Source organism: Mchenga conophoros, linkage group LG3 (genome assembly GCF_057382185.1).
Source record: "Mchenga conophoros isolate Kocher_MC1m ecotype Shallow Benthic linkage group LG3, M_conophoros_male_GT1.1, whole genome shotgun sequence".
NCBI lineage: Eukaryota > Metazoa > Chordata > Actinopteri > Cichliformes > Cichlidae > Mchenga > Mchenga conophoros.
This window is the reverse complement of record NC_140528.1, coordinates 10704525-10717588: the sequence shown is the minus strand read 5'-3', so window position 1 is coordinate 10717588 and position 13064 is coordinate 10704525. Positions and strand designations below refer to the sequence as shown.

General features: G+C 41.0%; 1 protein-coding gene across 1 annotated transcript; it reads right to left on the bottom strand.

The window, feature by feature from the left end:
* Window positions 1–2057: 2057 nt before the first annotated feature.
* Window positions 2058–3887, bottom strand: LOC146577243 (uncharacterized). The gene has a single exon (XM_085252497.1). The coding sequence runs from the start codon at window positions 3878–3880 to the stop codon at window positions 2780–2782; it is 1101 nt and encodes a 366-aa protein (XP_085108623.1). The 5' UTR covers window positions 3881–3887; the 3' UTR covers window positions 2058–2779.
* Window positions 3888–13064: the final 9177 nt, after the last annotated feature.

Genomic DNA, 13064 nt, shown 5'->3' with positions numbered 1-13064 from the left:
ACCCCTAATTAAAGATTGTGAATTATTATGTAGTTTTAGTTTGCATTATTCTCCTGAATTAGAAGAAGCTGATAACTATTGCATTAGTTAAACTGATTTGCATTACATTAAATTGCTGACTTGTTGTGAATGAATGATATTGTTTTATGATGCATTATATTGCTGAGTTATAAGAAATACTGTTCGCAGAAGGTTATTGTCTAATTTGTCTGAGTAGAAGAGAACAGAGTGTGCTGGAGTTTTCTGCCCCATTTCAGCAGGAGCAGATAAACAGGGAGCCAAGGTCGTAGCTCAGGCGCTGTGTGAGAGAGAGCATGTGAATGTTTAGGCTTTTTATGATAAGGTGGAGGCACCAGAGGCTATAAAAGTTTGAGCAATGCTCCACCATTTTGAGATTTTGAGGCTGTCTGCATCAGTGTCCATCTCCCACGTGTGTGATCATTAAATCATCGTTTGACTCAACCCGGCCGGACCAGTGTTGTTATTGTGGTTTTTTCTCTTGTCTCCATCCCCAATATTTTGAACCTTAACAGCTTGGGGGCTCGTCCTGTGGTATTGGGGTGGAATTTAAAAGTTTGGACGTCCGAGGTTGTCGAACGGACAGGCATGAGCCAGTGGTCTGATGTGAGTGGACAAAAGCCGGCTTATCTAAAGGTAAGGCACTACCTGTTGAATTATTTCCAAAATGTGCCAAATTGGATATGACTAAATTAAAGTCTACTCACTGAAATTACTGGTAGAGTGTCTGTTTTGATTTTGATGAGAATCACCGTGTGTTATGCAGTTAAAGTTGCTTAAGAATGTTTAATGAAGTTGAAGAAATATGAAACTGTTCTGGAGGTAACAGATATAATGTTGGGTTTGAGTCCCTGGATATTGAGCTGAAGGCTCAGGTAGTTTGGTAGGGAAATTAGGACAGAAACTGTTCTGGAGGAAACAGAGACTGGTTAATAGTTTTACAGATTAGGTCAGAAACTGTTCTGGAGGTAACAGATACTGTTTAATTGATATGTTAAAATTTGTCAAAATTGTTTAGGTGAAAATTGTTATAGGACGGCACTGGAAGATGCTAAGAAGCACATAGCCCGGAGGTTACGCTCCCTCCTGGCCGTGGACGCGCGGTCTTGACCTGTCGGCGAACAGGGTTAGTTCAGTTTGGCTTAACTGTGGGGTACAGGGCATCCTGAAATAAGCTAGGAGTTACCGAGTCTCCTCACCGTTTAAAACGGTGTCATGTGCTTGTTTGGACAAAGTTAAATTGAGTTAGGGACTTTAGAAATCAGGCCATAGGCTGTTCTGGAGGAAACAGATACTGGTTAATTGATTACAAAAAAGTTAACTTTCTTCGGTTGGACCCGTTAACTTAAATTTGTCGAAATTTGTTAGGTGCTGAATCTGTCAGGCCTGTCAGTGATTGTAAATATAAGACATCTTTGTAATATAAAATAGAAGAGTTTTGTCTGAGCTTTGTGTGACCCTGTGTGTGACGACAGCGCACTGCAGCGCTGCGAGCTATTTTTAGACGGTGTGTGAACATGCAAATGAGCTGTGACACGCACAGAGGACTTTGCTTCCTGTTTAGCGTGTTTTTGAGTTTTATAATTTTGATTTGCAAACAATGATACATGCCTGTAAGTAAAACGCTGATTTTGCTGATTATGATACTACAAATAAGGTGTTGAATGACTAGGGTGTGAATGATGTTGGAGTTTAAAGCGGAAACTCAGAGAGGAGTGTGTTGGGAGACTGGCATGTAGTCTGCAGTGCAAAGGTGGGCGTCTTGCCTGCTAGTCTATTTAACAGTGATGAAAATGATATTAAATAAATCTCTGTGTGTTGATACAGGTGGCTATGGGGCTGGACCAACTGCCCCCACAAGCACGGCGGCCGAAGCAAAATTATAGTAATGGAAACCAAACTCAGCAAGAATCAGCAGCTGTGGAAAAGACAGCAGCTAGCAGAGAATTAAAGGAGAAATTAAGAGAAGTTTTACACATAAAATTTTTTTTTTTTTTTTTTTTTTTTTTTTTAGTGAGACAAAGTGAATCAATGTTTTATTTTTTGTGTACAGGTACAATTTGGTTTTTTAAAAAAAAAAAAAAAAAAAAAAGGACATAAAATCATTTGTTCTTACCAAAACTGGGAAGTGTGTGACAACTAATCATTTTTATACAGATATCAGACATTAGGACAGTACACTTTTTTTTTTTTTTTAACCCTTGGGCAATTAAAACTACCATCGACATAACACTTTAAAAATATCTAAATGGCCCAAGCTACTAGGGAAATGTCTACATTGGCACGCTCAGAAGTTGGAAGAGAAGCTGACAGTTGGCTAAACACTTAACACATAACAGCTGTAGTATTTAAAAAAAAAAAAAAAAAAAAAAAAATTATAAACCCCAACTAGAAACAAAGGTGTCTTACGCTGAGACCACTAGCCATGAGTTCTGGAGTGTCCAAGTGTGCACAGACTTGGAGACAGGTTCCTGTCTGAATTTAGGAGTCCTTTAAGTGAGATGTACTTTCCACTCGATGATCCTGAGTCAAAGCTACTCGTAGGCTGTTTCAGTAATAATTTCATGAAGACACAGGTGGTTTTTAAAAAGGAAAGAAGAAGAAGAAGAAAAAAAAAAAAAAAAAAAAAAAAAAGGCAGCAGCCATGCATTTTCCAGGGACCAATGATGGTTATAGACCCCATTCAGTGGTTTCAAACACTGACCAAAAAAGGAAAAAAAAATAAAAGGGGGAGGGAGATGAGCACTCAAACTACACTGTTTTAGTAAGGTAAAAAAGTAAATTCAAGGTCGTCATCATCATCATCACCAAGAAGGGTCATGGCTATGAAGAAACTAATTAGATCCACTCCATCATCTTCATCCTCAAAGTCATCTTCTCCAAAATGCAGAAAGGACGCGCTGTGTCGACTTTTGTCATGTCGGTAAAGGCACTCGCTTTTGAAGGGGCAGCATTGGTATCGAGAATAGTAGGTGCAGGATTTCTTACTGAATTTTTGCTTGAACTCAGTAATTAGATCTTCCTTTTCTTGTCCTTCAACCCAGTATTTGTGCGGCACATAAAAGGCAGACCTCACGCGGCACTGTGGGCAGCGTTTTATCACAACCAGGCCGAGGTCTTTGGTCTTCCTCCAGGTCATTATGCATTGTAAACAGAAGGAGTGATTGCAGTTGGGCAAGATGCCAAAGACACCGCTTTTCAGATCAGTCTTTTCATACACTTTGTCCATGCAGATCCCACAGGTCACGTCTTTGCTCCTGAGGAAGGCCTCAGTTTCCTCCTCCCTTCCCTGAGAACCAGAAGCTGCAGCGGCAGCCCCATTCTCTGGGGTTTCAGATGGGGAGATCTCCTCATTTCTTCCATCGCAGGCACCTGCTTCAGCAGCTTCTGAGCTTTGAGACGATCCCAGACCAGATTCTTCTGACTGCTCCTCAGCGATATTCGCTGGCAGGTGCCCAGTGTCGCATTGAGGGTTTGAGGTATCAGCTGCCAACTCTGATCTGCTGCACTCTTGTTCAGATGTCACCTCAGCTTGCAGAACTGCAGGTTCTGACCCTCGCCTATCAGGTGACGCGTGAGCCACACTGGAGGAGGAGACCGTAGGTACTGAAGCCCTTCTTCCTGCAACAGTTGTGCCAGCTTCAGACTGAAGAACATGGAAAAACCTGCAGCGCTCACCATACCAGCATCCACCTTTCTGATAATACCGACATATTTGGGATGAGTGTATGGTTGGCCATTCATGACGATAATTGCATCTTGAACCAAATCTGCAAGAGCCATTTATGAAACGCCGACAAATGTTTCTACTACGAGCCGAGTCCATCCTCCGTGTGTTTTGAACGAGCCGCCCTTTACACATAAAATTGCGGCCAACAGACTTGTGGAGGTTGGGAAGGCGCCTGGAGCATCACAACAAGAAGGTGAAACAAAAACACACACAAGCAGAGAAATGTGAGAGAGAGGCACGTGCTAGAGAAATGCCTCGTTTGAGAAAAAAACGTTAAATTAGCCCATCTACAAACACACATACACGCAATGAAGAAACAGCTTACACCCATGAACATGTGAAGATTTTCCAGCAAGTTTAAAGCAGTGAAGCTTAACATACACCCGCCGTTACACAATAAAGTTTATCCACTACTAACAAATAAACCCTCTGGGTTGCAGGACAACTTAACTTCAAAAAAAAAAAAAAAAAAATCACAACCAGTGATAACACGACAAATTTAGTGGTTAATAAAAGTCAAATTGTGACATGTTTTCTTCTGATTGATTAATACAAGTGATTACTGAATGAAAGAAAATTCCATTTTTGTGCTTTAAACATGATCTTAAGAATTTTAACATGTACCTGTGTTGTCCTGTCAGCTTGGTGGGTTATGAGAGGATTATATGGTGAGAAAAAAAAAAAAAAAAAAAAGGGGGAGAGAAGGCTGACACAGGGCCTGGTCCCGTTGTTTTTCCCCTCTCTGAGTAACACAGCCAATACAACATGATTTTCCTGTTCGTTTGTTTTTGTTTTTGTTTTGTTTTGTTTTTTCTCTTTATGCTTGATTACAGGCTGCTTTGTCGGCCCGGAAAAGCCGAGGCTGACCCTGGACTCCTGCTCTCCCCTCTACCATCTTTGCTCTCTCCTCTACCATCTTTGATGTGACCCTGACCAAATGCTAAAGCAGCTGAACCCGCAACAACAACTTGAAAATGTCAACAGTGCTGCAGGAAAATGATCTCATGCAGCAGAGACGGAGAGCGGTAATCCAAGGCCCGTTTCACTACACGGGGAGATTTCTGTCAGCGTCTTTTCTTTCTGAGAAGACTGAGAAAGGCCCGGCTCCCACCACCGATTCTGACCACCTTATATAAAGGAATTATTGAGAGCATCCTGAGCAGCTATATCACTGTCTGGTTCGGGAACAGCACCATGCCGGACAGACAAGCACTACAGAGGGTTGTGCAATCAGCTGAGCGCACCATCCGCTCCGAGCACCCTGACCTGCACTCAATCTACAGCAGGCGGTGCTGGACCAAGACCAGGAAGATCGTGAAGGACCTCAGCCATCCCAACAACAGACTGTTCTCTCTGTTGCTGTGTACGTGACAAATAAACATCTGGATTTGGAAAACGAGGCACTCGCAAAGCCACCAGCATTGTGCCTGATTGGACACACCCCTCTCACACACTCTTTACATTCTTGCCATATGGAAAAAGACAGCTTCAGCTGACAGAGCTGTGACGAGACGCCCATTAAGCCCAGATGAAAAGTGAGGCAGAGCAAAACCATGCTGACCTTAACCACTCTGCATTAAAACTGTGCAGGACAGTGACGGACCAACAATGACCATCGGGCAGCAAAAAGGGCGTGCCAGAGACAGGAGGAGTAACTGAGGTCAGGAGGCACCTCAGAATGGACAAAACACCAGGAGAAAATAAGCTGAAGGCACAGGTGTCGGGGCTCGGCCAGGAGCTGACCTCTGAGAAGAGCCGAACAGCAGAGCCGCAAAAGGCCGTGGAGCAAAGCAAGGAAAACATCAATGGACTTAAATCTGATTTCTACGGAAGAGACTCTGAGGTTTCTGCCCTCAATAAGACCTCGAGGCATCAGAGCAGAAACTGAGCATGGCCCAGGAGGAGCTAGCTGAAAATCGAACCCATCAGGCTTGGAGTCCAAGACACCGGACTTGAAATCAGGCCGGAGCATCCTGGAGCTAGATGAGCAGTGTGATTTGTCCGGTCTGCTATGGAGCGAACGTTAGGGGGATGGCTTCCTGTCACCTCTGCCGTCCTCCGATCGCTCAGCGTCCTGGGCTGCCCAGCTCCGGACTGAACGCTCGGGCCGAGACACCCAAACAACCATGGACTCCATTCCCCTGGAATGGGACCACGACTACGACCTCAGCCGTGGGCTTGAGAGTGCAAGCAGGGATCCCAGAGAGCCTTGAGGCCTGTGTTAAACTAACAGAACAAAGATTGAGGTCTTCCACTGGGGAGGTGGAAGCTGCAGACTCTCCTATACACCTTCTGGATGTCAGCCGTTCCACCTGCAAACAAACGGACAGCAGTCGCACTTCTGCAAGCAACAAACGGACATCCAGACAATTGAGCTGCGTATCAAAACCCTGAAGGAAGACCGAAGCAAAAGGGTCAAGTTAAGGAGGAGCGAAATAAGGAGAAGATGCTGGACACTGGAGAAAAGGACTGCCTCGATTGGGGCCAGAACCAGTATGGACAGAACTCTGAGCAGCAGCACCAATGGATGCAAACAGACTGAAAAGGAGGAGGGCAGGACCCAGGGCACGCTTCAGGCCGTGGTTTACCCAGAACACTACAACAGGAAAGTGATGAACACAAACACCCACACAAACACACACATCTACATGCACCGACTCAGAGTGAAAAGAAACATACATATGAACATATGCACTCGTTGATTGAGGGAGAAATGACACACACACACACACACACAAATTAAAATGTTGATTCAATGAACTGAGAAGTGATCCACACACACACACGCTGATGCAATGAAGAATGCTTTACTAACAAATGCTGCACACAAACATCCAAATACGGAGTTGGTTACAACAGCAAGAACTGATTGATTATTTATTGCTTAAATGTATTTCATGCCACGCAGAGGGCATTTGTGTAGATTTTGAGGACATGGTCTGAAGCACTTTGATAATGAAAACAATGTCTGTGCGTGATGTCTGTTTATGGCTCAAAGCCTCCACTGAATTGTTTACTGTGCTTCACACAGTCTAACAAGGAGCAGTGGTACAGAGCGAAAATGATGAATGAATGGTGTGAGTTTTATTTCGAAGAGATTATGAAAAGGTTGTGTTGATTCAACTTAGTTGTTTACGTTTTTGCCAAGGTAAAGAGTTGGTGTGTAACTAGTGTCTACTATTGAGTCAAGTAAATCCAACATGTTTTGTTGGTGCAAAAAAGGAGTTTTGGTTGATCTTTGGGTTTTGTTTGATACTAGGTTGATTCTATCAGTGAGGTTTGGATTGTTCTCTTTCTCTAAGAGAGAGAAAGATGGTTTGAACTTTGGACATGTTTGCAATGGGCCCCAGTATCTGTTATTGTATGAGTGTTTTATTGTTTACGTTTGTTTTTGCTTTTGTTACAGTGCACTGAGATAAGAACATCTGAGAGGTGTGATCCACCGGTGGTGATATTTTGGTATTTTGTGAGTTCCTGATTTAACAAATCAGCTCTTTAATCCAGGCCTGAGAGATTGAACTTTAAAGCGCTATAAAATATTCTTATTGAAAACAGTCGCAAAGTATTTTTTCTCCATGATTATAATGAGCTTGGGAGAAAATTCACTTATATGGGACACTGATCCTGAAGCCTAAAAGGATTGCAGCGAGTCAATCCAGTCCAAAGAAGGAAAAACAAACAAGGAGCTGTTTCCTTTAAAATGATGACGTCATCTTGCTGGTGATGGAGCCTCGAATAGGCTGCGCGTGAGACTCCATTATCAGCAACTTTTGGTATGAATGTGTGTGGATGTATGCATATGACTGACGACTAAAAGTCATGGACTGACGACTAAAAGTTTAACTGACTTGATACTGAGACAAAAACGGTGCTGACTTTAGGATTATTGAATGTCCACAGACAATTCACCCAGCCTGTAAAAGAAGGGTGGATGTTTTGTTTTGCTTTGTTTTGTCTGCAAGAACAGAAGAATGACAGAGACTAAAGAGCTGTAGCTTCACAGCAGTGTGAACTGCAGACTGAACCCTTTGGTTGCTAATTTTGAGCTACTGATGTTTGCATTAAGGAAATTGTGTTTTAGTAGCTGTGTTTTAATTAAGGTATTACATTATATTGTTGGGAATATTAAATGCTAAAGTGAAGAAAAGGTTTGATCCCACTCATGACTGAGCATGTTATTATTAACCATAGTGGGTCACTATAGAGAGTCAATTAATTTTAGAAAAAAAACAAACAAACAAAAAACCCTCCACCGAGGTCTATGAATAAGAGGGGAATGATAGACAGCCACACTCAAAATGGAGATATGTAATGATAAACACTGGTCCCCGTCTTTTGGGCGCTCTCTTGAAGTAGTCAACAATTTAAAAGTAAGATAAAATAACAGGGGCATGTGCTGAGGGGTGGTGCTGCACAAGAACAAGAGTAAAATAAAGAAAATATTGTTTTTAGAAGTGCAAATTAAAATGTACCATTACACTCAGAGGATCAATATGAAGCTTGATATTTGTTAATTTTGAATGAAGTACATGACTGGTGACTGTTCTGTCCTGAGCTTTTGTTTTTACAGCACCCGCTTGATCACACCAACAGTTTCTCGCCACCGAAGAGGGGTACTTGAAAAAAAAATAAAGAACGGGGAGGAATATCATCAAAACTGGAAAAAGGTAATCCCCAAAGGGGGTGATAACGCCATAACTTTCACTATGGTCAAATTCTCAAAATTTGACCCTCAAAAATTCTTCAAACATTTAGACACAAAGTGGAGATTTAGATAAATATAATGTCGTAAACCACATAAGCATGAAGTATTTGATTCAATAAGATGGTGAAATAACAAGCAGCAAAAGGTTGATCATGTTAATGGTGTTTATTCAAGGGTGCAGAGGAGATTATTATTATTAAAGACAACAAATGAAATAACAAAAAGTAGAAGTGGAAAAATTTGCGTTAACGGTAATAAAATCAAAAAAAGAAATACTAACTAAAACTGTACTGAATGTTCACAAAACTAACTAAAATTGACTAGATTTATAGCAGAATGTGTTTGGTTGCATTGATGTGTGCGTGCCCTGCAGTAGTAAAGTTAAGGTAGTACGTTAGTCGAGTCGTCTGTGTTGCTGCTCCGTCCACGCGCAGAATCAGGTCAGGAAAAGTCGGGAGACAGCGCCAGAATAGAATTGAGGATGATTTTAATATGACTGTTTTGTAGACATAACAAGAGTCTTGTAGTGGAGAGGGACGTAATGTCCTCCTGAGACCCAGAGAATAAGAAAAAACAGGGAGAAAATATTTTCGTTTTTTCTTTTTTTCTTTTTTTTCTTTTTTCTTTTAAATGAATCAAGTGTTATTAAAATAACAATCTCATAATTATTATTAACCTTTATTTAACCAGGAAAAGTCCCATTGAGATTAAAAACCTCTTTTGCAAGGGAGTCCTGGCCAAGAGGCGACAACACGTTAAAATTACAAAGTTACATACATATTATAAATAACAATTACATTTTAAAAACATTTTTCTCTGGCTCTCTCAATCTGGACTTAAAAGCATTTAATGAAATAAGATCTGCTATCTTCCAGTCTTTTTGCATCATGTTCCATGTGAAAGGGGCAGCATAAGTAAAAGCCCTCTTTCCCAGTTCAGTTCTGGCAAATGGAACATTGAGCAATAAAAGATCGCTTGAACGCAGGCTGTAAGAAACAGTACTTCTCCGTGTGAGCAGATCGCAAATGTAGGTGGGCATTTGTCCAAGCAGGGCCTTATAAATAAAGATGCACCAGTGAGCAAACCTCCTGGAGGACAACGAAGGCCATCCCACTCGAGCGTACAGATCACAACAATGGGTCAAGGCCCTACAGTTTGTAATAAACCGTAAGGAGGCATGATAAACCGAGTCAATCTTATGAAGACACTGGGCGGAAGCATTCATGTACAGCAGATCACCATAATCTAAAACAGATAAAAATGTAGCATTTACAAGACGCTTTTTTGTCTCAAAAGAAAAGCAAAATTTGTTTCGAAAGAAAAATCCCAATTTTAGTTTGAGTTTTTTCACAAGATTGTCTATGTGAGGTTTAAAGGTCAGAGAATCATCAATTAAAAAGCCAAGATATTTATACGTATGCACCACCACGTATAAGATGAAGATCAGGGACCAACCCAGAAGTCACTGACACTTCACTAGCTGTAAACTATTGGTTTAGGAATAAGTGATGGCACTGAACTTTCTATTTCACAAAAGTCAATTTATTTAGGATATCTGAGGAAGTACTGATTTTATTTGGAGACACAAAGGAACATTTGGCACTCCCCTCATCTCACATCTGTTTCATTGTTGTACCCAATCATTCTACAACTGAAATGCCTTGGACTGCTAACCATTTCAGGCAAGTGGAGTGAACCATATTTTGCTAGACTCTCATCAGATTGGGGCTTCCTTTTATTGATCTTTGGAGAGAAGTCTTCATTACTGGTATTATTCAGGTCTTGTTCACATGTTTGTCCCAGGTTTCTCAGCCAAGAGGAGCTTAAACTCCAGATACTGTGAGTTCCTTTCACACATTGAGATCACTGATAACTCTCGGCAACGACGTGATCTCGTAGAAACAATTAGGTGTTATGGATTCAACTATAATTGTGACTCTTATTTTTTACTTTACTGGAAAAGATTTCTGCATTTTACCCATATTTTAGTTTTAACTCAAAATCAAAATTCCAGATTCTACTACAGGTTGGTTTTGCACCAGATAGGACGACAGATTTCAGGTGGCCCTGTGTCTTTCTCTATTACATCTGCCACTGCATCTCGATAATCTTCTCTGTGGCTTTTAGTGGGTCCTGACCCTCTCATATTTTGAAAAATCTATGTTTGAATCTCCCTTAATAATTGTGTTAAGAATTCTCTCCGCCTTTGTCAAAAGTTGGGTATTAGGAAAAAGTGAAATAAATATAAATATAAAGTCCCAATGTGTAGAGCACACATTAATAAATTAGTCATGTTCCCTGTGAAAGTAAATGAGCCTAATTCTTAAAGACCCCTGAAATTATTTACTAGATGTTTATTTTTTGAATAAAATAAAAATCTGAGTTTAACAAAACATTTTAATTGTAAATATCAAGCTTACCTTTCTTTCTTCCATAAAATGTGCTTGTGGGCACGCCAGCCATTTTGAAAAGGTGGGAAAAACAATTGGCAAGGCCACACCCCCACACATGGGATATAATTTTAAAGGTTCTGTTGTCCTCTCTAAGAAACATCAGGACTTAGAGGAGTGGCAAGTAGAGTATGAGAGCTACAAGCAAAAAACTAAATGTGTACTACAGTGCGCAAAAATGAATTACTGGGTCATCAGGGGGTCTTGAGGGACATTTATAAAACAAAAAATCCCACAAACCTTAAAAGTGCACTTGAAAAGCTCACACAAGAAGGTTAACCTAGCTTACCTAGAAGACCTCATCAGGGGGAGCACACTCCCCCTCTTTTTAGAGCTCACCCACTTAACTCGCATCCCAAGAAAACAGCTAACCCCAGATAAGGCAGCGTGATGGATCCCGAGATAACAGGACTGGGACATCTAAATAAAGGTGTGAAACAATCGCCTTCAAAAGGTTATCAATTAACTTTAACCAAAATTAGGACCACTCGGTGCGGCAAGAGTTAATAGTTATTAGTCTCAACACCCAAGGATAACCAGAAGAGCATGACTGATATGATGGGACTGAGATTTTGTTACACTTAACTTTTGCAAAACACAAATAAAACTAAATTGAAACTAAGGATTTTCAGAAAATAAAAACTAGACTAAACTAGCAAAGAATTGGTAAAAACTAATTACAACTGGCAAAAAATTGAAAATCTGGAGTCGAAACTAAATAAAAAATAAAACCTAATGAAAATGGCGAAACGTTTAAAACCCTGGTGCAGAGATTGGCAAATCTGACCAGGAAAAGTATGAGATGGATTGTCAGAACAGTCAGCGTTAAAGCCGCATTTGACAGTCCATACTAGGATGGCATTGGACATCTTGGGGGTGGAAAGGGGTTGGTGTGACCAAGGTGTAGTTTGGCTTGTTGTATGTATATTTGAGATCATATGGCTCTGGATGGACCGGTTACCAGGGCATGGAAGGAGGACAGACTCATTAAAGGAGGAGAAGGAACTTGCTGGGATTGGAGATCCTCTGGGTGAGTGGTTGATTAAAAGCATGCATAAAATAGAAGTTATCTGTTGTTATTGATTGGTAATTGATTGATAATTGGCCACATTTACAGCTGTATTGACTTGTTGTGGACGTAGTCGACTTCAGGTTTAAACACTCTAATTAACAGGTTGAAAATAGTGACATTAAAGGAAGAGTATGCAGCACCACCCTGTCCAACCCGTTCTCACTCCTGACGCGTAAAATAATGACGATTTGTCACGTCCCTTAACTTCTCATGCTGACGCCTAAGGTACCCTTCCACGTTTTTATGTGACGCTGTGGGTTGTCAATTCATTCCAATATGAACCCGCTCGCGGCGATCAGAGACGCTTCGAGCAGAGGCTCCAGCCATCCATTTACTCCAATAATAACCCCGTCACGGCGAAACATGACACCGTGAAGCACAATCTAACTGGAGAACCGGGGACCCTCTCCGCGAACGGGTTTTTCTCCCTAATTTAATGCTTTCTTTTAATGACATCGTTAACATTTCTCAACAAAAACACGAAAGTATCACTGATAATTCAACAATAAAATCGCTTCATGTTGTGGCCATCACACAGTGTTTTCCAAACTGATTCACGATCTGAAAGTGCGCAGATTTAACGTACATAATCCTTTGTTAGGTTTATTATTTTCATTTCACACGTAAAACACATTTATAGATTCATTCACCACTCCTGCTAGTTTTGGATGCGCTCGGCTCCAACCAATCAGACCAATTTACGCAGACGCACTAATCCCGTAACTGCACACTACCCATAATCCTCAACCGCCGTCGCTATGGAAATGAAGATAACAACAGCTTGGTGCTACCCGTTATTCCTTTATTTACTCTAAAATAATAACCAGCGATAATACGAAATTAAACTGGCCCAGTGCTTAATTATGTAATTAAAAAATGCAAATTGTATTATTTTATTTTTTACAAATTGCAATATTTATCTACAGCGCGCCTTTAGCGACACGTCAACAGATCTTAAGCAAGGCGATTGGATGGTTTTTACTGCAATGCATCTTGGGAGTCGTAGTAAATGTATCTTTCAACTCACGGTCCTGCAGCTAAGTTTTCGACTGGACACGAGGCAGATCCTAGCTAAGTAAGTTGTGATAA